The sequence below is a fragment of the Motacilla alba genome, chromosome 12 (genome assembly GCF_015832195.1).
Source record: "Motacilla alba alba isolate MOTALB_02 chromosome 12, Motacilla_alba_V1.0_pri, whole genome shotgun sequence".
NCBI classification, from domain to species: domain Eukaryota; kingdom Metazoa; phylum Chordata; class Aves; order Passeriformes; family Motacillidae; genus Motacilla; species Motacilla alba.
Window position 1 is genome coordinate 14,100,133 of NC_052027.1, and position 23,622 is coordinate 14,123,754.

Sequence of the window (23,622 nt, forward strand, 5' to 3'; positions counted from 1 at the left end):
CGGCAATGGCGCCCGCGGGAGGAGCCGGGGCCGCCGCGGGGCCCGCGCAGAGCGCTGAGCGCAGAGCGCAGAGCGGGCCCGCCCCGCCCGCGGGCGGCAGCGAGCGAGGGAGGGAGCGAGGGAGGGAGGGAGGATGGAGGGAGCCGGCCGCTCCTCTCTCCGCCCCCTCGCTCCTCTCCCCTCCCCCGCGCTCCTCTCTCCGCCCCAGCGCTCGGCCCCGGTGAGCTGCGCCGCCGCATCGCTAAGCCCGTCCTCAGACCAGGTCCAGCCGCCGCCGCCCGAGACCAGCCGCCGCCGCAGCCCTCCCGCGTCGCACACATGGAGGATTACCACAAACCCGACCAGCAGACGCTGCAGGCGCTGAAGGACACGGCCAACCGGCTCCGCATCAGCTCCATCAAGGCCACGACCGCGGCCGGCTCCGGGTGAGTGAAACAGGCGGGCGTGCGGCCACCCAGCCCCGGCCGCGCACCAGAGCCGCGCTCCCGCATCCCGGGGCTGCATCCGGCCTCGGCATGGTGCTGGGAGGGGCCGTGCCGGGTTCCCGCTGCCCGGAGACGCTCCGGTGCCCCGGGGGCACGGCCCCCGATCCCGCGGTCCGCTTCCCGCCCGCGGTGCGGGGATGCCGCGGGCCCGGCCGTGCCGCCCGCGGGAGCGCTGGGGCGGCGTGCGCGGGGATGGGCAGCGGGCAGGGCCGAGCCCAGCGGGGCCCCGGCGCCGCCGGCGCTGATGGATGCGGAGCTGGCACGTGTGGAAATGGCGGCCGGGGGCTCCAGAGCCCGCCCGGGCCCGGCCACGTCGGTCGCCGGTGCCGGCGGGTGTTGTGACTGGGAGAGAGGCCGGGAATGCTAAGTTGGGGCAGGACTGGAAAGCAAAGAATTTGTGCCCGAGGCGCGAGCGGCTTCTTTTTCATTGCGTGCCCGTCAGTTGGAACTAATTCTGCACAGAATTTCAAGTGAGCCCAAGTGGGATTATCTGTGCAATGCCCGCGGTCTCCAATGGGCAGTTTATTCAGGCCTCTGGACAGGATTTAATGTGGGCTCTGATGTGTGCAGATTCCAGCGTTATCCTTTCTTTGATCGTGCTTTACCTATGGAAAAAAAAAATCTCTGCAAACAATCCGCTTTTAGTCGTGTAAAATTAAAGCCATTTTTTCCTGCTTGAAAAATATATGAATGCTTGCTAATAAATATACAAAGTGCTGGGCTTTTTTTCTTTTTTACCCATATCCCGTCTTGTTGCAATTTCCTCCTTTGGCACTCTTTGAAACTAGTTGCAGTGTTCAAAAAAACCTGAAGGAATCCCTTGGATGCTGAGGTTTGTGTGAAGAAGGGTGATGTGCAAAATATTATAAAGCTTCTTTGAATTGCCTTCCAGTCCCCACCCTGCGCCTGGCATGAGCTCCCTCACATGGCTCTCGGAGCTGAACTTTACTCGTTCGGTTTGCAGGCAGCAAGTGAAAGTGCTGCAGTGCTTCTTCCTGTGAAATGGGGTGTTGGACACGGGAAACCTCTCAGCAACTCAGAGCAGTGCTTTTTCTACAAATCTGTCTTGTTGGCTCCAGTCTGGAAAGAGAAGTATGGGACACCCAACAATTGCCCTTTTAGTTCTTGATTTGATTCAGAGCTGCAGTGTACACTATTACACAAGTCTGTGTGAAAGTGTAAATTGAAAAATTGTGCTTTGTAGAGCTTGGGCTTCTGCATTCAGCTTCCAGTAAGTATTTTAAGTAGGCCACAGGGACGTGTGGTATCAGTTGTCTCATCAACAGATAAAATTATTTCCCTGTTTTGTCTGATGTGCTGTTAAAAATTAAGGATCTTTCTACAGCCTCTGTTTCTGTTCCGTGGTCCATGAAATTCACCAGTAAAACCATTCTCACCATACTGATGAAGAAACAGTAAATAGTTTTACTCAAGCTTTTTATTCCCTGGTTCATCTGTGCTACAGCACTGAGTCCTTCTAGCACAAAGGCATTTCATTAATCCCTCTGGTTTATTCTGCCACTGGAGTTGTGTAGTCTGAAATTATTACACAACCTGATAACAAGCAGATTATGAAAGATGGGCTCTTGAGAGAAGTTTCTGTTGATAAGTAATATATTTTCTTAATAAGATTTGGCTGCCAAGATGATGGTGTAGTAATGTGCCCAAAAGACATTCAGTCTGTTGTGGAGTTAGGCAAAGCATGTACATTTCCAAAGCAGCTGTGCATTATGAATGTTTTCCAAAAACTCAGACAGTGTGCTTTGCTTAAATTGCTGGTGTGCACTGAGGATGGGAAAAGATGTTTGAATGCAAGTTAAGTTTAAATATAAGCTTACAGTTAGTTAAAATGTGAATTGTCATGATGGCTTTGACTTTGTTAAGGAAATACATGTTTGTTAAAGGTGTAGCTTGTAAAAACTGAAGGAAATACTTGCAATAAAAGCAGTTCAGAAAAAACAGGACCTGCCTACTACTTTCAAGGAAGTAATTTCTGTGAACTGTGGCATGTATTGCAACACAAATGGTGGTGTGGTAGATATGTCACACCAGTTCTTGCAGTCTTTACTTTTTTTACCTTCTGTTAAAGAAAGTGCAGTCTTTGCCTGGACAAGACCTGACTCAGTCTGATCCTGAAGTTGCTCAAACACATCACTTTGAGTATTTCATCAGCTGGAGTGGAAAAATTCAGTGAACTGGAAAAAAAAATTTTGCGCTCAAAATTACTTACATGGGCAAAAATTTGATTAGGTTAGTTGTAAAGATTGACCATACTTGCTTTGGGGTGTGGAAGAGCCTTTTCTTTTAGATAAGTAGTGCACACATTCGCATTGAAATGGGTAGAGTCTCTGCTGTAGCTGATGATAAATATCTTCAGTTTTGAAACAGTGTCTTGGCTTCCTAGAGCAGGACGGATACATTCTTAAAAGTGGAAGTTGCAAGGGTTTCTTAAGAGACAGTTAACTTTCATAATATGTGATGTGATCACTTGTTGCAGATGATTTTTTCTTCAGTTTTTTTGGTATTGACTCAGTGTTCCATTTTAGCTTTCCACTGCTAGCCTTTGAAATATGTGGATACATGTAGATGGAACAAATACCAATTGATTCACAGTAATAAAAAACCCCAAAAAATAACTTGGAGCAATTATTTTGCCTTTTTTTTTTTGTTTGTTTGGGTTCTTTTGTTTGTTTTTTTTGTTTGTTGGGTTTTTTGTTTGGTTTTTTTTTGTGTGGATCCAGGATTCTGGTGTTCTAGTGTACTTTGGTTTGGTTTCCTACCAGAGGACTGTATTTCAAAGTTAAGGGTTTTTTTTATTTCTGATAGTAGAAATTTATTTAATTAACCTGTAGCTTTAACAAGATGTTTTTCCAATTTTCAGGTAATTTATTAAATTTTTCTACCTTTTTTTTTATTTCCACATGCTACCATTTTAGGTGGTTTAAAACTTTTTTAATCAAGACCAGGAGTTCATAGAAGTATGGTTAAGTATACAGTTAATAAAATTAAAGGAATGAAAGCTTTAAACAAGCATGTAAGGCTTATTGATTAACTCAAATACATAAATATTTACTAATATGTTTGAACCATGGTTTAAAGCTAATTCTCTTGGTTCCCTGTGTGTGAGTACTTACTAAGGGATGGACACTAACCATAATTTGTATTTTGCTAGTGTTTTTGCATGTTTTTATTCTCTTATTGCAGTTATGTTGGGGATGTTGGGTGGGAAGGTTTATTACTATCAAAAGAAAATATTCTGATTAAAGTTCTAGTGAAAGTGTTGTCTAATCCTAACATGCATGGTAAATGTACATGTAGGAAACAAAAGTGACACTTTCATAGTCAGTTTGTCCTGTTTTACAAGTAGGATCAAATATTTGAAGAATAGCCTGCTAAAGATGAAAAGTAAATGTTGGTAGAAGAGGAAGTAAGAAGAAACCGCTTTTTCAACCTCCTTACTATTCATTATCCACTTTCCTGTGCTTCAGTAGCAATGGCTGATGTCAAGAATTATGTTTACATCAGTAACATCTGAAAAATGCTGTTTTCCATAGTGAATAAAGTTTTTTAAAGAGCCTCCTTACCCCTCTTAAGCTTTATGGCAAGTGAAAAGCCAAGGCTGGTACTCCCAAGTGGTCAAATGGTGCCACCCATTCCAGGTGCATAAGAACTACAGTGATTATTATGTAAATTACAGTAATCTAGATAAATAAAAGTAATTCTGTGCCCTTCTACTGCACTTCTAATGAAATATATGCCTTATCATGGAATAACGCCATATTTGCTACTTGCATAACCTCTTCACATAACTTTATATTCACTTGGTACTTTATGGCACAGTTCCCTTGAAATGGGCCTGTGTATTCCTAAGTTATAGTTGAGTATGAATTCATGCTGCTGTTATTCCAGACTATTCAATGGGAGATACTACAAGATACTTAAAAATGTTTGATAAACCAACTCATACAATATTTCAAACTTACAAAGATGTAAATGTTACTTCCCCTCTTAGCCCAAGATTAAGCAATTTAGTATTTTACAAAATGTATCTGGGTGTTTACTGGAGAGAGACAGTAAATTTCCATATCCAGTTTCAGTAGAAGATGAAAACAAGAATTGCATTATTTAATGTCCTCTTTAGAAATCAGAATTCTTATTCTGTCAGCTCTAATGTGGTACAATGAAATGGTTCCTAAGTTATACTATTATAAATGTTCCAGAACTCTCTGCAGAAGTTAATCTTGCATTTCCAAGCCCTGCATGTACATCGGAGCCTGAACAAGTCCTGATGCCGTGCTTTTAATTTCTCCACTCAGTGAGTGGCTCCAGTTCTGTGGAAAGCTGTCCTTGTTTCCTCTGCATTGGTGTGAATTTCTGCCACCAGATAAATCAGTGGAGTCTGATTTCAGGCCCAGGCTGACACAGCCTGTGTCTGACTGTCCTGTGCTTCAGCCACCCCTTCAGGTGGTGGTCCTTGGCATGGAGAAGGGAGATCTCTAAAAAACAAGTCCTTGAGCTGTCAGCAAGGTCTTGATTGAACACTCATTTCAAACAGATCTGAGGCTCCCTTTGTCTCAAAGTATTTGATTGGCACTGGGCGAGCAGCATGGGGGTGGGATATCAAACACTTCAGATTTGTGTATTTTAATGCTCAGGAGTTGGGGTCTAATGACGTGATACTTTGAAGATGTGGTCCTCAGGAAACAGTAACACAAGTGGTAATCTTGGGTCTTCTTGACTTGTAGCCACCCTACATCATGTTGCAGTGCAGCAGAGATTATGTCTGTGCTGTTTTTCCATACCATGAGGTACAAAGTGCAAGACCCCAGAAACGCCAGCAACGACCGGTTTGTTCTTTCAAAGGTAAATAAATAATTACTGGTTTGCTGTCCTGTTACAGTCTGCTAGCAAAGAGCTGTCTGTCTGTAGATTTAATTGACTTGTCTTCTTTGACTTGTGTTTACATACACTTACATCTGCAGAGAAGTCTGTTGGAAATATTTGAGAACCTGGAATTTGCTTCAGAAAGAAAGAAACTGGCTGAATTAAGTTACAACATAACTTAAAAACAGTTAAAAAGGGGTCTTTGTAATGTGTCCCGATAAGTCTTAATTCCACCGTGTTAAGTTGTTGTAATGTTAAATAATAAATATTATATTGTCCATACAATCTATCAGGATGCAGTAAGGTCTGTTTTATTTTTCCAACGAGGCAGTTGCAGTTGGCTTTTGTGCTCTCTTGTTAAAGGCAGCCCTGCTGTTCTGCCTGCAGCCATGTCACAGTGGGCACTAACTCCTGCCAGCTTCTCAGGGAGCATTACATGAAACAGGGCAGGTTAGTCAGTAGTTTGTAGTTTGCATTCCTACTGTGCCAGCATGGTACTAAAGTCACTGTACGTCTGAAGCCACTGTGGGTCAGAAAACACTTAAACCCCAGTCTGTGCTGGCTGTTAGTGTTTCTGTCCCCTTTTACATTGTGTCCTTGCAAATCATGGGGATGTATTGCTCATATGACATAAAGGCAGGTGAGGGGCCTTCAGAAAACATAAAACATGGCAAATGATGTAAAACGTGGCAGATGAAGTGCTCCAGTGATGCACATTCCACCTTTGAGTCAGAATTCCTCAAGTGGTGGCTCGCAGTAGAGCCCATGGTGAGTGCCCTTGTGCTGGATGTAACTGTTGCCATTTCTGGTGGCCCCACTGGAAGAAGGAATTGAGTGAGAAGCAAGCAGTTGATGCTGAGGTGGGGAAGCTCTGAGAGTCACTCCCTCGTGTTTGCTTCAGCACTCTAATTAGTGTTTCTGTCCAGAGTTGCTAAATGGCTTCAAACCTCTGTGTGCTCTTTTGACTCCTGATGACTCCAGGAGTGGAAGATGACTGCTCCACAAAGGTCTGAGTGTACAAAGCTTAAAACTTTGCCTGTTGTCACTCACTGCATTCAACCCTGAGTACGTTCATATTGAAGGAAGCTCTAGTGAGATAACACTGCTCATCCTGCTGGGGTGCTGTAAGCAGGGGCATGGGGAACTTGGAAACAAACATCAGTGTGAATGTGTGCATTGTAAAACTGTTTAATAACTCTAAGAACCTGATTTCAAGGTTTGTCAGCTTTGTAGAGTTTTGTCCTGATAGTCGGGAAAGTGAAACTTGTGTTTTGTTGACAATTTCTGTTTCTCTCTAGGGTCACGCAGCACCAATTTTATATTCTGTTTGGGCAGAGGCTGGCTTTCTACAAGAAGCAGAATTACTGAACTTGAGGAAAATTGATTCTGTCCTGGAAGGACACCCAGTGCCAGTGAGTGCTCATAATATTTGATAGGAAAGTGTTTTCTGTGAAACAACAAGTGTATGTATTTCACAGCAATTTTGGTTGCCAGCTATTCAGTACAGGAAAGATAAAGACTTCTAAGAAGGATGATGGCATTTATGGCTTCACAAATGAATTTGAATTTGAACTGTGTTTGAATGAGCCTGTAGAAATGACCTTAATTGTTGTAGTAAAGTTCCCCTACAGCCCTGCACGGTAGTATTTTCCATTTCATAAATGTTTAGGTAAAGTTCCATCCAGGCTTCACTTGCCCTTTAAGCAGCTTTGAGGTATTTCAAGAGTTTACACCCAGTTTGGCCACCTCATTGTCTTTCCATTCCCAGCCATTTGTTTCAATTGATTCTTTTTTACACAAAATCATCAATTCTTAACTGTTGCCATCCAAAGCATAGCTGAGAAATTCCATTCAGTCTCAGAGTAGCCAGCTTGTGACAGTCAACATGAAGGAAATCTGCACTGCAGGGAAATCAGGGGTTCAAGATTTAGAGGGACTTGCACATTGTTATGGCTGAGAAGCTGCATTTTGGTGTATGTTGAACCATCTTCTAGCACTGGAAATTACTTCCTCTATTTCATAACTATAAAATAATCATCTTTTTATTCTCAGAGACAAGCCTTCACTGATGTGGCTACTGGATCCCTTGGGCAGGGTCTTGGTGCTGCTTGTGGAATGGCATACACTGGCAAATTCTTTGACAGAGCCAGGTAATTCCATTTTCATACTTCATGATTATAGGCATTCAATGGGAAAATATTGTTAAAATAAGATAGACAGATAGATTCATTCTCCTTTATTCAATCCCAAATCTGATTTCACATTCAGGTGTTAAATGATAGATAATTACAAAGCTGTTGCCAGTGAAACTACCAAGGGTTTAAAGATTAGCAACAATTAGTGCATATGTGTGTTTCTTTTGTAACCTGACAGCATTGCAAGCTGATGTTCCTGAACAGAGAAGACAGGGAGTTGTTGGAGGAGCCTCTAACTTCCAGAAAGTAACTGATATCCATTTTGAGACTGGATGTGTCCCTTTAGAAGGAAAGTGCAAGCTGGAGAGGTCTGTTCAAAGTCAGATGACAAATAAAGGAGAATGTTGGATAAGGAACTGTTATGGTCAATAATAGCATAATTGAATCATAAAGTAGGGCTCCAAAATGTTATCAGAAAGGCACTCAACTCCACAGAGACAAAAATGACTGCTCCTGCCATTGGTTTTGTGCACAAGAAAAGAAGATGTCTAAAGGCAAATCTGTATGAGGAGGAAAATAGCCTGATGTGGTTGATATATTTTATTTGACAGTTCTAGTACATCCAAGCATAGGCTGCCCAGTTAATGTGTCCTACACTTCACTAGCTTGAAATCATTTCTGTGAAAGATGACTTGCTGATTTTAATTGAGTTTAGCAGATGCTACGTGTGGAAAAAATCTAACTAGTGCTTACATGACAAAAGGAAAAGGTGGTCTTGCGTGCAGCACTGGGGAGCAGCTTAAGTGCAAGGAGTTCACATTTAGCTGAAGGCAGGTAGGAATCAGATCAAAAGTCTGTTATAGCTTCATGTTGAGTAAAAAAATAATCACTGACAGCCATCTCAATTATTCTGTTTTATAATTATATATTTGAAGAATAATTTACTTTTTTTTTTTTCTTTTCATTTTAGTGGGGAATAAACATTTACAAAGTTTTGTTGTCCAGAAGAAGAGTGGTAGTAAAAGACAAATGCTGTGGCTGAATTTGGTAGAGATGAGGCAGTACTCCTGCTAACTGACTTTTACCTAAATAAAGGGCTTCAGTGGTTGGAGAAATAGTCTACAAAGTCATTTAATGTTGGTTATCTTTTTACTGAACTCTGAAGCAGTATGCTTCAATCCTAGCTGAGCTCATCCACAATTTAGAGTTTCCTGAAATTAATTCCTGTTGGTTGTCCTTCCAGAGGGTATATGGGAGGAAGGAGGAAGCAGAGGTAACTGTCCCTGCATTGTTCAGGATCTTGCTGAGTCACAGTGACAGTGTTCAATCGGCCTGTTCAGTCAAGCCTTGCAGTGGGAGGCTTAAGACTTGATTTTTTTGAGACAAAGGTTTGGAAGGGAGTGCAGTATTTCTCATCTTATTTTTCTAACGTGTAACAGCTCATAACTATTTTCATTTGGTTTGTCTGAGGTTACGTAATTTTAGCTGAAGTGAATGCATTGAACAATGGGAATTGAGTTTGGGATAGAAAAATGAAGTCAATTCTTACTATGAATTATTGGAGGAGGTTTGATTTAATAGTGCTTACACATCAAACCAAATTTATTTTCATTTTTAATTTCTTCTAGCTACCGAGTGTACTGTCTGCTTGGAGATGGAGAGTTATCTGAAGGCTCTGTTTGGGAGGCAATGGCCTTTGCTGGCTTTTACAAGCTTGATAATCTTGTTGCTATATTTGATATTAATCGTCTTGGACAAAGTGACCCTGCTCCTCTGCAGCATCACGTTGAAATCTACCAGAAACGCTGCGAGGCCTTTGGGTATGTGAGTGGGAGAAGCTCAGGATAATCTCTCATTTGAAAATGTATGTTCTCTTTGCTTCTCAGAATTGTTCAAATGAGCTTTCAGCGCTAAAGGATTCTATCAGCAAGGAAGAGGGTCTTTCATAATGCCTGATATTGGTCGACTTTAGGGCTGCAGCAGGAATATTGGAAGTGGCAAAATTTGTTGGTTTTCAGGGAAAACAAGAACTGCTTGCATAAATAAATCTGTCAGGGGTCTTAAAACGGTTTTAAACACATCAAATTCAGATTTTATAACTGTGACCACGTGTCCTATTATAGCAAGTAGATCAGAAAAAAACAGCATGGAAAGTAAGAGAATTCTTTGTGCATTGGCTTTCATTTAGTTTCATATTTCTATGCAGATGCAAAGTCCATGCTAAAAAAATTGTCAGATACAATAGAAACCAAATTATGCCTGAGTGTTTTGGGTTTTTTTAATCAACGTCTATTGTCAGTTTTCATCTTATTTCTATATGTTTGATTTGCTCTTGTGATTAAAAATGGCCATGATGTCTGAAGAAAAGTAGGAAACTTAAGTTATCTGTGGGCTGTGAATTTTGCTCATAGTTGTTGATCCCCCTGTGACTCATTTTGCATTATAAAAAAGCAGCTGTGCTATTCTTTATGGTCTCAAATAAACGCTAGTTCGTGTTTCTGGCATACTTTGGGTCTCCTAAAAAGACACTGCACTGGAATGAAGTTAGTATTTGTTATTGTTATTGCTGACTACCAGAGAGTGTCACATGCTAAAACCCTTTAGAAACAGTTGATCTGTTTGTGTTCTTAGCTGGCATGCCATCATCGTGGATGGGCACAGTGTGGAGGAGCTTTGCAAAGCCTTTGGCCAGGCCAAACATCAGCCAACAGCCATCATTGCAAAGACTTTTAAAGGCAGAGGCATATCAGGTAATAAAACAATTCTTGCTTTGCATACACATGTAGATATGATGTACATCTAGTGCTGCAGTACAGGTAGCTGCACATCTCAGCAATAACATGCAGAAGGTCTTTGACCCTCTGTACCTCCCAGCAACATTATTGCTGAGAAAATTGGTTTGTTCCTATCAAGTAAGACATGTGCCAGCTACGGAGTGTTCTACCCATGGGATGGAGCAAATGCACAATCAGCGTGTCAAGGGTTGCCATGATTCCCTTTAGCCACAGCTTTTAGCAGCACTCTGAGCTTGCCTTTCTGACCAGATAAATATTAATAACAGCAGTGAATATCTTCATTCCTTTTCATTGAGTAAGCGAGCAAAGTTCATTATTTGCATTTACTGAAGGAAAAGCAGTGTGTCAGCCAGGGAGGTGATTTGGCTGTTAGTGCCGGGTGCACAGATAAGAGTCCATCAGAAGCTATTAACATAAAGCTGTAAAATATCAGATCTTATTTCAATTGGACACCTTGGTTAACTGTTGTTGCAAACTTATCTGAGTTTGTTTAAATACAACTGTTGAAATTTCATGGGAAATGTTCACACTGATTTACTGGTTGCTTCCTGCCACACTTAGGTCTGTTAGGGGCAAATTTACAAATAATTTCAGTAGAAGGCACTGGGATTTTGTCACAACTTTGGAATACATGTAATTTGATGATGTAAAATTCCTCCTATTTGTTTAAATCTGTCTGTCTTAATGCAGTTGAATACTACTGTAATTGTTCAAGGAATTTCTTCCTTGGAAGAAAATACTGGACTGTCATACTCCACTGCACTTTCATCTGGGTACAATCTGCAGCTAAAAACTTAAATCATTTTAATACTTTTTTAAACTTGTAATGTGACTTTAAATACACAGGTGTTGAAGATAAGGAAAGCTGGCATGGAAAGCCCCTTCCAAAAAATATGGCTGAACAGGTCATTCAGGAAATAGATGACAGAATCCAGAACAAGAAAAAGCTTTCTCCAGCCCTTCCAGAAGAAGATGCACCTATAGTAAATATTAGAAACATTAAGATGCCATCTCCACCAACTTACAAAGTGGGAGAAAAGGTATTTCCTTCTTTTTCACTGATGGTCAGGTATTTCAAAGTGTGAGACTGTTTACCTGGATTGCAGGAGGTTTTGTGTTATCCCTTGCCCCAGTTGCAGCTACCCACCTCTTCTCAGTAGGCAGACACCTATTCCTGTGGTGTGACACAGACAGTCAACTCGCTGGGTACTGAAAAGGTATATCAATATATTAAAATACGGAGATTCAAATCACACTTCTTCATTTCATGTTTATTATCAATTTTCTAAACTATTTTATGTGCCTCTGAAATTGAAGAAACTCCTTGAGCTTCAGTGAATTTCCATGATTGGAAAGCAAGGTTTTAAACATTTCCTAGCCAGATTGGTGGGGAGTTAGCAATTTCAGCACAGATGTATTTTCTAATGTTTCACTGTGGGTTTGTTTACTCTTCTGTGTGTCACCATACTCATATGTACTTTTGATACTGCAATCATTTGAAAACCATAAAACAGGAACAAAAAAAAAGCCTCTAGAAATCAGCGAGTAACAGCAGCCCTGGTGTGTTTTCCTTTTGCAGTGGGCCACCCGCAAGGCCTACGGGGTTGCGCTTGCAAAACTGGGCCACGCCAACGATCGAGTGATTGCCCTGGATGGCGACACAAAGAACTCCACCTTCTCAGAGCTCTTCAAGAAGGAACATCCCAGTCGCTACATTGAGTGCTACATTGCTGAGCAGAACATGGTAACTGCTCCCTTGGGTTACGGAAAGATCAGTATGACCATTCAGTGTCAGTCCCCTTACAGTGGGGGTCTAATACTTGTTTTGCAAATAAATATGAGGTAATTGTAGCAAAAACCTATTTAGGAACCTTGTTCTAATTTCTAAGTTGCTAAAGAAGGGCCCTTTTTAGTAAATACAAGTCCAAATAACACAGGTAAATCCATTCCCTCTTACTAATGATGATTTTTGTCTTCTGGAGATAGCAAGACCATGTCCATTGGACTGAGAACCTAAGCCTTTGATCCAGGAGAAGAAAGAGGGGGATAAGTCTTAAAAATCTTTGAATGGCTGCTTTAAGCAGATAAAGAAAAGAAGCTGCCAGTAAGAGTCAACAATGACAGCTAGCAGTTGAAGCATGGAGCAGAGGAGATGCAGGAGAATAGATACTGGGAGGGTGAGTTGCCTCCTTTCCTTTCTGGAAATGCCAGCAAATAGAAGCAGGACTCAACAGAGATTTTTAATCTGCATTGAGAGCTTCTTGCTAAATTTTTCGGGCAAGAAGTCCCACAGATGATATCCTGGAAACCACTGATAAATGAGGAATTCACTGTTCTTATCCAACATCCCTCTTTCAGGTGAGCATTGCCGTTGGTTGTGCCACTCGTGACAGGACCGTTGCTTTTGCCAGCACCTTTGCCACCTTCTTCTCGCGGGCGTTCGACCAGATCCGCATGGCTGCCATCTCCGACAGCAACATCAACCTCTGCGGCTCCCACTGCGGCGTTTCCATCGGTAAGGGCACCCGCGGCGCCCCAGCAGCAGCCCCCATCCGCTCACTGATAGGTGTCTGGCAGCCAGACGGATCCTGCTCTCTGGAGGCAAGCTGTACTGTAGCTGGGGTGGTGTAACTGTGGCAGCAGTGATAGGAGGAAGTCGTATTTGCAAGTCTACTTCTGTTGTATTTAGAAAGAATGAGAAAAATTTCAAGCTGTCATCGGCCTTGTTTTTCCTCTTTGGCCTGATGAAAATAGGACTTTTCTCTACAAGCTTTCCTACTGTACAAGTAAATACTGATATAAAGGGATTGGACTGAAACTGAGGGGTTTAGATTCCATTTCATCTTTGCAGTTGATGAAAAAAGAGAATATTCTCTCTGTGGAGAGAGTTGTCATGTGCTTATTGTACCGTTTTTTCCCAGTCTCTTAAATGAGAAACTAATGATATTGTTCTTGCACAGATGCTCTTGCCCATCCATCTCAAAAACACTTTAGAGATCACACATTTGAAATAAGCACTTCAACTTATCCCAGTATTTTTTTACTACTGAAATTAATATGGCGATTAAGAAAATCCAAAATCTCTTCCATACTAATGAAACAGGAACTGTGAAGCTGTTACACAGTTCAGAAAATTGAATCACAGAAGGTTTTGGGTTGGAAGGGACCTTAAAGGTCATCTCCTTCAACATCTCCCACCAGACCAGGTTGCTCAAAGTGAACCAGAACTTACCCTTGGCTGTCTTGAACCACCTCCCTCTCCCCATGTGCCTTAGTACAGCTTCTAGGAGGATCTGTTCCAGGATCTTCCCAGACACAGAGTGGTAGTTGGTAGTTCCCAGGATTCTCTTTTCCTCTTTTTAAAACCAGGTGCAGTGTTTCCCTTTCTCCAGTCACTAGGGACTCCACCTGGTGCTGCTGTGACTTTTCATGGGGAGTGTCCTGGCAGCTACCTCAGCCAATTCCCTCAGGACTCTGGGATGCATGTGGTCAGCTCCCATGGACTCTTGTAGCTTGAGGTTCCTCAGGAGGTCACCAGCCTGATCTGTTGTGCTTTAATCCCAGCTGGACACCAAGTACCACTTAGCCATTCACACACTCCCTGTCCCTGCAATGGGATTGGGAAGAGAATCAGAAAAAAACTTGTAAGTTAACTGCTACTATTAGTACTATTACTAATAATAATTGTAATTATAAAAAAAAAAAAAACCTCCGAAAAACAAGCACAGTACAATTTCTCAACACCCACTGGCCAATGCCCAGCCTGTCCCTGAGCTGTGGTCAGCCCCTTCCAGCCAGTCCACCCCAGTTTGTATGCTGAGCATGGCATTCTGTGGTATGGAATGTCCCTTGGGCCAGCTCTCTGGGCCATGGTCCCTCCCAGCTTCTTGTCCATCTCCTCACTGGTAGAGGATGAGGACACTGAAAAGTCCTTGATTTAGGATAACACCACACAGAAACAACCAAAACACTGGTGTGTTATCAACAGTATTCTCATCCTAAATCCAAAACACTCCACTATACCAGCTAAGAAAAAAATTAACTGTCCCAGCCAAACCCAGGATGTCTTACTGCAGAAGGAACTTTGCTTGTCCAGGCCCTGTCCTACAGTCCATCCTCCTGAGAGGTGTGGGAAAAGGGTTTGCCAGTGGAGACCAAGGCAGCAGAGCCAGCACATCTCAGTCCAACTGGCTGAGGGCCCTCACCAGCAGAGTCTTCTCTGGTCTTAGCTTCCCACTGTAACTGTTTGGAACATGTCAGATCGTAGTGGGGTTGGCTTTGGTTTGAAGGAGGAAGAGAACTTTAGTTTTAATCTGAAATGCATAGACATGACCCATGAAAACAGGAACAGACTTGCATACCAAGAAGAGAAATGCAAGTAGACATTCATGCTTGAAAAACTAGTAGGTATTTCTAGGGAAAGTGAAAGAGAGGGAGAGCTGACAGGGGTAGTAAATTAAGGTTCACTGCATACATCAGTTTTTCAGTTGATTTAATAGTTTTGGAATATTTTTTTAAACAAAATAGTTAAGTTGATCTGTAATATTGGTAAAGACTTAAAGATGCTTCACAAACACATGTAATCTCATCTCAAACCTCAAACTTAACTTGTAGCAGTATAATTCTCTGGAGCAGAGACTGGATGTAGTGTGTATCAGATTATGGCTTCTGTGTGTAATTACAAGCCTCTTACTAAAATCAGTCCTTCCAGCTTCAGACTTTTAGCAAGCAGAGTGTTGATGTAAAAGCCAATTAGGTTTGGTCTTTGCTGATTTAGAAAGATAAAACTCTTTTGGGTTACCTGAATTGTCTCCTAGAACTACACTTCCAAGTTTCAATTTTCAGCACATGAAATGTTCTGCTGGGAGCTGTGACTGCGAAGTGCAGAGTTGGATTTATAAAGTTATTAGAGGTACAAATCTCATTCAAGCCTCAACTTGATTTTTAAAAAAAAAGAATTTCAACCCAAAGTTTTGCAACTTATATAAAGAATATATAAAGTTATATAAAGAGTTACATGATGTTAATGTAAGTTTTGCAACTTATATTAAGAGTTATAAAGAAAGTTATTCAGATAAATCCTTTAGTAGTTAAAAAATTCAATTTTAAATGAAAGGGTATGAATGAAGCATACTTCCTATTAGAACTTTGGGCCTGCATGGAATTCCAAATCTGCATGGAATTCAGAATCCAATCTGCATCTGTGGTGAAAATTGAAGTGTTATGTATGCAGTTCTAGGCAGACCTGGGCTTCTGCTGCACTGAAATTTGAACCATTAAATTGATGAGAAATAGCTATCACAATGACTTTCTGAACTTGTACAGGCTCACTCCTAGACCAGTAGTTGCTGATGGACTGAAACATAAGTTAAAAGGTCATAGGAGAATAATGGAAAAATCTGTATTTTTCAAACTGAACATATAGTAAAAGAAATCATAGTGTACATCTGCCAGAAATAGAAATATCAATTGTTCAGACTGTTATATATCCTGGACATTTGCTACTGCTCATATTAATAAGTACTTCTTTTATTAAGCTATAAATGTAGGTTTTGCAGATGTAATTGAGAATTATACTCTCATTTATACTCTCATGATCTTTGGTATTCCAAAACCATATTAATTGAGATTTTCATAAAGACTAGGGGCCGGACTCAACTTGGTGCCAGTCTGTAAGTTACTTTGAATTGAACTGAGGAGCTTTCAATGTTGGTGGTATTGGCACCACCATAACAAAAGCAGGACAAGCATGAGTAACTCTCCACATTGGATAAGATTCAGATTCAGGATATTAAAATTATCACCTGATAATTTCATTCTTCATAATTTCATTTTCCTTTTATGCCTTCATTGTGCGAGTGCATTTTAGGAAAGGAAAATGCCCGATGGATCCCTCTCACTCAGAGTACACACATTTAGAAACTGTGATGTTGAGAGGGTGTCTTCATGTCATGATTGAAAGCTGAGACACTTCCTTTTCCTGGTCTGTGCTTACTTTATTAGTAATGTGCAGTGGCAGAGTTCAATGATTGATCTCTTTAACGTGTTTAAAGTTCTTCAGAATTTTGTGCCGCTCTTAGGAAAATATTCTCCTCCTTCCTCGTGAACTCGTCCTTCCTGAATAACAGGTAGTGGGTGCATGTGGGAAGGCTCTTAGCCCTGCTGCTGCAGGCTGTGACATGAGTGGATTCAGAGCTCTGTGCATGGCTGCTCTGGAGCAGTGCCATTCCCAAAGCTCCATTACATAAGGTCACTGGGGGCGGGGGGTGTTGTGGTGGTTGTTTCTTTACCCATGGAAAATCATGGCACCCAGCACGTGTCCTGGCTAGCAGTTCCTTTTCATAGATCTGCAGTTTGTGCCATGAGGTGCTTGACTTGTTAAATTAACAACACAGATGCCCTATTGCTCCTTAAAAGACCTTTTTACAGCATTAAAAAGTGCATACATACCCTTCATTTAATCTTGAAATCAGCCTAAGAATTTGAGAGTAGTTGTACCAATTGCACTCTCCATTTCTGATGGGACTCATGCAATTCTCATTTCCAGCAGTTTAAATCTGGAGGAACACTTATTGACAAGTATAAATTTTGCCTCAGCACATGTAAATCTGAAGATGTTCAGATATCTTGTGACCCCCTTTCTGTATCTGTACCCTTCCTATTTGGTTGTATTCCTTTTGTGTTGTTTTATTGTTATACTTTATTTCCTATTTTTTCTTTTTAATCCCAGTTCTCTTTCTTTTTAGTCTCTTTCTATCCTTATTTACTGTTTAGATGGTTCCAAGTTTAAGGAGAAGATGATTCTTTTCTCAAGCAGGTAGACTTGCATGTCGTGTGCGTGCTTGATTTTATCCTTTTCTCCTTTTTTGCCTGGTTTACGTTGAACCTCACTTCTTTATTGAGTGATTGTCAAAAATGTGCACTTGCTCCTTTGTAACCCTGCTTTAATTCTTCCAGGTGAGGATGGGCCATCTCAGATGGGGCTGGAGGATCTGTGCATGTTCCGGGCTATTCCCAACTCCACTGTGTTTTACCCCAGTGATGCTGTAGCCACTGAAAAAGCAGTGGAAATAGCTGCCAACACCAAGGTTTGCATCAGAGTATTTCTGAGCCAGAGAATAATTCTGTCTTTTGTACTACTCTTGTTGCTTCTGGCATGTTTCTTGCCTGTCTCTACCCACGTAAATTCTTCCCAAGGCTCCAGTGGGGCAGTGGGATGTTTTCTTTTCAAGGGAAGGTTGCAGACATTCTGTCCAGGCTAGTGCAGAATGAACAGTCTTGAATGCTGTGGGCCAGATTTGGGGAGATGTAAATGATTACACAAGTGCAGTTTGAATCTATATTGAATTAAAATATAGGTTTTTAAGGAACCTAAAAGTGCTCTCCTAGTACCTTATCTCTGGGGTCAAACTTGAAGCTGGATATGGAAATATCTCTATATTGAGGATTTTGATCATCTCCTTGATCAGTATTTTCCTTGGCTGCCATACAAGTTTTTCTTAAGAAAGTAGCAAATGATCTGAAAAAATTCAATCTTGCTACTACAGGTTTTCAGTGAAGGAGTGTGGAAATTTGGTGTGTAACAAATATGATGAGTGGTTTGTGGAAAAAAAGATGAGAGGTAGAGAAAGAAGTGGGAAGAACAGATTAAAGTACAAGTTTGCTACTTCCTCTGGAAGGGCATCTGAACTTTAACTGATTAAAAGCCTTTTCCTTGCTTTCAACCCTGCATTCTTCTCTAATTTAAAACTGACAGAGTAAAAGTTGCACATGTATGGTAAAGTTCTAAGAGTCTAATTAACTCAAGTAGGATTCTCCATTTCCACAAGAGAGCAAAAGAGAAGTACGTATCTTGGAATCAGAAAGGAAATTGTAAATTATCAGAGTGCTTTAAGAGGAGGTGAAGTGTTTTGTACTGTTTGAAGCAACCAGCTGCCACTAAGGACTAATGGGAATTGGTGGGGCAGAGTTTACTTATAAAACCAGAGGCAACATAGGAGGGTAAACATCAGGCAAATAGAAAAAAAGTCATTTTGCTGTATTTTTTTTCATAGGATTTATCAACTAGAATGTCAACACTTTTCTGTTTTCCTAACTTCTAACATGCTTACCTCGGAAACAGGGCATTTGTTTCATCAGAACCAGTCGTCCTGAAAACCCTGTCATTTACAACAACAATGAGGACTTCCATATTGGACAGGCAAAGGTAAATACTGCACAGATAAAGAGAATCAGAAAAATATGCAATGTTCCCTTTGTAAAAGCCCTTTTCTCTCTAAAGTGTTGCAAAGATTTGATATTTTCATTAAAATCTCTAGAAATATTTTTAAAAACCCAGTAAGATTAAGCATTAAAAACACATGGACATGTTTTCTTGCAGGTGGTTTTGAAGAGTAAGGATGACCAAGTGACTGTGATTGGAGCAGGAGTCACTCTGCATGAAGCACTGGCTGCAGCAGAGCAGCTGAGAAAAGGTGGGACTTCTTTCCTTTTTGTCATGTAACACAAAAAAAAATCAATACCAGTCAGCCAAACTGCTCACCCTTTGTACTGGTAAACATTCATGACACTGTTCAGACAGCTAGTCAGGCACCTGTTAGCTGAAACAGTTCAACACAGCATGCAGCTGCCAGTCTTGCCTAATGGAGGAGGTTTTAGTTGGCCTAGCAGCATTAGTAGCCATGAAAATTGACTACAGATCACATCAGGGTTCTCCTTAGAATTGCTGATCTATGGTAGTGCCCTGTGGGCAGAGGCTTGGGGACACTGTGTGAGAAGCAGGAGTGGCACCTGGTCTGGTACAGCACAATCAGCTGCAAACAGGCTGGGGCCAGGTCCCTAGCTGCAGCTTGTCACCTGTGTGTGCCCGTGGGCACCTGGCCCTGGGTTGGGCTCACTGCTGCCCTGGGCTCCTTTGAATGCAGCAACTCTGAACCAGTGTGGGACGGGCACAAATCTGTGGCAGTGCTCAAGCCACTGACATCTCACAGCAATGGTAACCCTTCAATGAAATAAGAGAAAGAAACCATCAAAATCCCCTCTGTGAGTCAGGAGCCTCTCCCCAGGAAGAGATTACAAATAGCAGGAGATAATACAGTAATGCTGCCTGTGGCTTATGGGGAGCTTTGTGTGCAGCATCTGGGTGGACTGGTACTTTGTCATGACCTTGAGTCACCAGGCTTAGGACATTTTGAAAGTTGTATTTTCAGAACCATTGTTATTTTTCTACACTTACCATGCTTTACAATGCTCTGCTGATCTTGAAGTCTGAGTAATCACCTCTGGAGAGATAATCCCATAGTGCAGAGGCAGGGTCTAATACCCAAAATGTATTGGCCACTAAAGAGCCTTCAGTCACAAAACTGACAATAGGGCCTCTTCATGTGTAGGAGTCGGCGCAGTGTTCAGCCAGCCAGGATTAGAGACAACCTCACATAATTGCTATTCTTTAAAAACAATTGCCATTTGTGTGCTGCTTTAATGAGCCACTGGGCCTGCCTTATGAGGGCAGGGCAAATCTGGGTTTGGTGCCAACCAACCTTAAGGGTGCCCTGGTAGGGCTGGGCAGCTCAGATAGGCACACCGGAGAGGTGGAGCCTGCAGTGAAGAAAGAATTCAGAATGCCTACACCAAAGAATCAGGTGGAAATTGCACTTGGCTTGACAATAAAGGTAAAATAAAAGTCTGGAAAAAAATTACAATTGACAGCCTGAGTAAGGAGGATTTCTCTGGTGACTGGATTCTCTTTTACCTGGGGAAAGCCAGTTAGATTACTTTTTTTACTGATGGGTGCTCCTGGTTACCTTGAGTCCCTCATCCAGGCCCCCTCCATCATGTGTGTGAATAAATGGATATCGCTATTCCACAAGGTGCATGGAGAAAGAATACATATAGACATTAGGGTTGGCTGGGTTCTGTGGTAGATGAGCCATAGATACAGGTACCTGGGAGTTCATGTGGGCAGTTCTCATAATGGTCTAGGAGATCACAGCCATTGCCTGTACCACTGACATTGTCTTGCATGTTGCAATTCACTGTTGCAAATCCTTTTCATTTATTTATGCAGAAAAGATCTACATCCGTGTGATTGATCCCTTCACTATAAAGCCCCTGGATAAGAAGACAATACTTGAAAATGCAAGAGCCACCAAGGGCAGAATCATCACTGTTGAGGACCATTACCATGAAGGTGAGAAGGGTCTGGGGGGGTCACAGCCCTCAGAGGCTGGAAGCTTCCAGCTTCTGAGCTGACAGAGGAGTATGAGACCTGATGCTGTCATCCCATAAAAGCAAAAGAGAGATTTCAGGGGGTTTTTCGTGCTGTTAGGATTATAAAGTAACACTAAGGGTTGAAAGGTTCCAAAGATTTAAGGGGTAATCAGAGCTGCCTTTCTGATTAACTTGGCCTTGTGTGTCCTTTGTGTGCTTGGGCCAAGTGAAGTCTGGATTCATTTGTGCCCAGTGAAATTGTCAATTCCTGCTGTGCTGCAGGAGTTCTGCTCAGAGTGTTCTCTGAAAGGCTGTAGCAGCTTCTTTGCAGGTGTGAAATTGAAAGAGAGACCATTGCTGTGCAGGTTTAAGTATTCCATGTGTCCAAAAGCCTGGCTCCAGGTTGCTTGAAATCAGATGGTTTAGACAGTTGCATACTTCTTCCAGTTACTCTGGGATAAATTCTTCCCTTTTTCTTCTCCACCATCATAGATACCTACTAACAGAAATTAGTAGATATAGTTATGAGAATATTATCTTAATTTAAGGTGAGCATCACTCTTGCCAGGTACCTGAAGTGAGCTGGGTCTACCGTAAGTGCTGGATACACCATGCTTTTGTCCTAGACAATGGATGGTGATAGATCCCTGAACCTCATAATTTTCTAGCTCAGTGTTCAGCTCTGGACAAGTATTTTACTGCAGGTTTGCAAGACAGCAGAGTCTTAACTGTGAGCCGCTGAACAGGGGCTTTGTGCTGGCATGCTGCTCAGTGGCGCAGGCTGGGCAGGTGTCTGTGCATCAGAACCCTGAGTGCATTGCAGGCCCCATCACACTGAGCTCACCAGCTGCATCCACAGAGGTACATCTGGCTGCAGGCTGTTTGGTTAAATCCCACCATGCCTGGAGCTGTGGGCAGCCCTGTGATCCTGCATACACTCTGGCTGAAGGGTAGCACTAAGGTGTCTCTTCTACCAGGTCTCACAGCACACGCTTTTCACACAAGTCCTGGTTTCTTCTTCCCTTGTACTTCTGCTTCCAGTCTCTCCTGCCTCCATGCAGTTCCTGTTGCATCCTTTGTCCCTGTGACTGATAGTGAGTCAGAGCTGAGCTCTGAGCAAAGGTTGTGAATACATTACATAACCCAGAGAGGTGCCCAGCAGCACGTACAGGCACTGTGAAAAGATGGAGCACTGAAGTGCTGCTGAGATTGGTTGGAATTTCAGCACGTTAAGTACACTTGTAAATGCTCTTCAGTCAAAGTGTATTTTTAAACCTGGTTCCTGATGGCTGATGCTGAGGTGGTGAGAGCTTGCTGACAGTCCTGTGCTCTTGAGAGGCAGGTGTGTCCTGCTGCTTATGGCTGAGTACTTCAGAAATGGCAGCGTGCTTGTCCTCAGAATGCCTTTGACACAGGACAGGGTTTTCAGTTCGCAGTCAGCCCACTCAGACATGTGTGATTGGTGTTTTCCTGAGGCTGGGAATGGAGGCTGTAAGTTGCAGGCCTCACACACGCAGTGTGGATGCTCCTGCTGGGACGCTCCATCAGCGCCGTGTCTGCCCTCTCTCCACAGGTGGCATTGGCGAAGCCGTGTGTGCCGCTGTCGTGGGCGAGCCCGGTGTCACCGTCACTCGCCTGGCTGTGTCCCACGTGCCCCGCAGCGGGAAGCCAGCTGAGCTGCTGAGGATGTTTGGCATTGACAAGGATGCCATCATGCAGGCGGTGAGGGCAGCCGTGTCCAAGTCCAGGAATGCGGAGTAGATCGGAGCATCTCGTGCTGTGTAACGGAAGAGCTGCGTTCGGAGAGGTTAAGGCAGGCAAAGGTGCTTTATGTAGAGAGTTCTAATAAAAATACCAGCTTAAAAAACCTTCTGGAGTTTAATGTGTTCTTTTCTCTGTGGGGTTTGGTGTTTTGGGGCAATACCCGCATGTTTAGAGCCCCTCCTCTCTGCATTGCCCCCAGCCATTTAACACCAAAGGCAAGGAGGAAGTACTCAGTGTGCTGGGTGATGCTGAAGTGGAATGACACGTTCCAGGTCCTGGGAACCAAGGGGGAGGTGAGGCCCAGCAGAGCCCTGGGCTGAATCGTAGTGCAGACAGCACAAGTGAAGGAAAAAAGTTGGAACTCCTCATAGGAACTTGTAGTTTTGAATGCTTGGCTGATGCTACAGCAAGGGTGATGCTGAGAAGGACTAAAGGATCTGGAAGAAGAGCAGGAAATTCTCAGGCACTCAAGAGGATGCAGCTCAATGTGTAAGTTGCTTTTTTGTTGAGAACTAACTTTTCTCATGGGACCTGCCGTAAGTGGCTTAGCTGTTCATCTCACATGGTCGGATGCACTTGGTGACTTTTTACATGTTTTGCTGTTTTTAAATGTTTTGCTTATTTTACCCTTATGCAGTTTCTGTTAAAATTAAAAAAAATATGTTTACTGCAGAGTACCAAATTTAAAACATTAAATATTTAAACGTGATTCTCATCTTGACTGTTCCACAAATTGCCTTTCAGAAAGACATTAGACAGCAGAGGACATTAAAAAAGCCCTTTGCATCAAAGCAGGGTGACTCTGTAGTTTTCAGTTCACCCAGAAGCCATTTGCCACTAGCATGGCTACAGTGGTCTGAGCAAGACTTTATTTGCAGATTAACACAAAATATAAAGTAGTTTTGGATGGTGAAATATTTCTACAAAGACATTTAAAGGAGCATATAAATACTATGAAATAACTTGTATTCATCCTTCTTGCACAATTTAGCCCTTGAGGCATTGGCTGGCAGCTGTGCTGTGTTGGTGCAGGCCTGAGTGCAACTGTTGGTGTTTCTGGCAGTGCAGCTGGAACTGCAGGCAAGAGTGACTGACACTGGTGCTTCAAATTACATACAACAAAAAGTAACCTGTCTAATTTTCTGAGCAAGGCTTGATTGTTCCTCTAACACTCTGAGCTGTTTGGCTTTACTGCTTTCAGATTTACATCTCCTTGAAAGTCCATGTTTATGGCTTTTTCTGCTCAATTGGTTGGCTTCATCATCCTGTGGGTATGAAGACCTTACATTTTTACTTAAAATGTAGTTTTGTTGCAGTCTTCCTATGATTGCAGTAGCCCTATATTCTTGC

General features: G+C 42.5%; 1 protein-coding gene across 1 annotated transcript; it reads left to right on the top strand.

Annotated features, from left to right (window-relative positions):
- Nucleotides 1-150: 150 nt before the first annotated feature.
- On the top strand, nucleotides 151-22,376 carry TKT (transketolase). The gene is made up of 14 exons (XM_038148632.1): nucleotides 151-425; nucleotides 5,231-5,348; nucleotides 6,668-6,781; nucleotides 7,422-7,519; nucleotides 9,133-9,324; nucleotides 10,136-10,254; nucleotides 11,146-11,339; nucleotides 11,879-12,043; nucleotides 12,658-12,814; nucleotides 17,257-17,387; nucleotides 18,422-18,505; nucleotides 18,680-18,773; nucleotides 20,366-20,488; nucleotides 22,082-22,376. Exons 1-14 carry the CDS (start codon nucleotides 319-321, stop codon nucleotides 22,267-22,269), a joined length of 1,884 nt encoding a protein of 627 aa, XP_038004560.1. The 5' UTR covers nucleotides 151-318; the 3' UTR covers nucleotides 22,270-22,376.
- The last annotated feature ends 1,246 nt before the right edge of the window (nucleotides 22,377-23,622 follow it).

Excerpts from the sequence above, each read along its gene's own strand:
- TKT (XM_038148632.1), top strand. The coding sequence starts at position 319 with ATGGAGGATTACCACAAACCCGACCAGCAGACGCTGCAGGCGCTGAAG. Across the intron at positions 426-5,230 it reads ACGACCGCGGCCGGCTCCGG|CCACCCTACATCATGTTGCA; the intron begins GTGAGTGAAACA and ends CTTGACTTGTAG. Across the intron at positions 5,349-6,667 it reads ACCGGTTTGTTCTTTCAAAG|GGTCACGCAGCACCAATTTT; the intron begins GTAAATAAATAA and ends GTTTCTCTCTAG.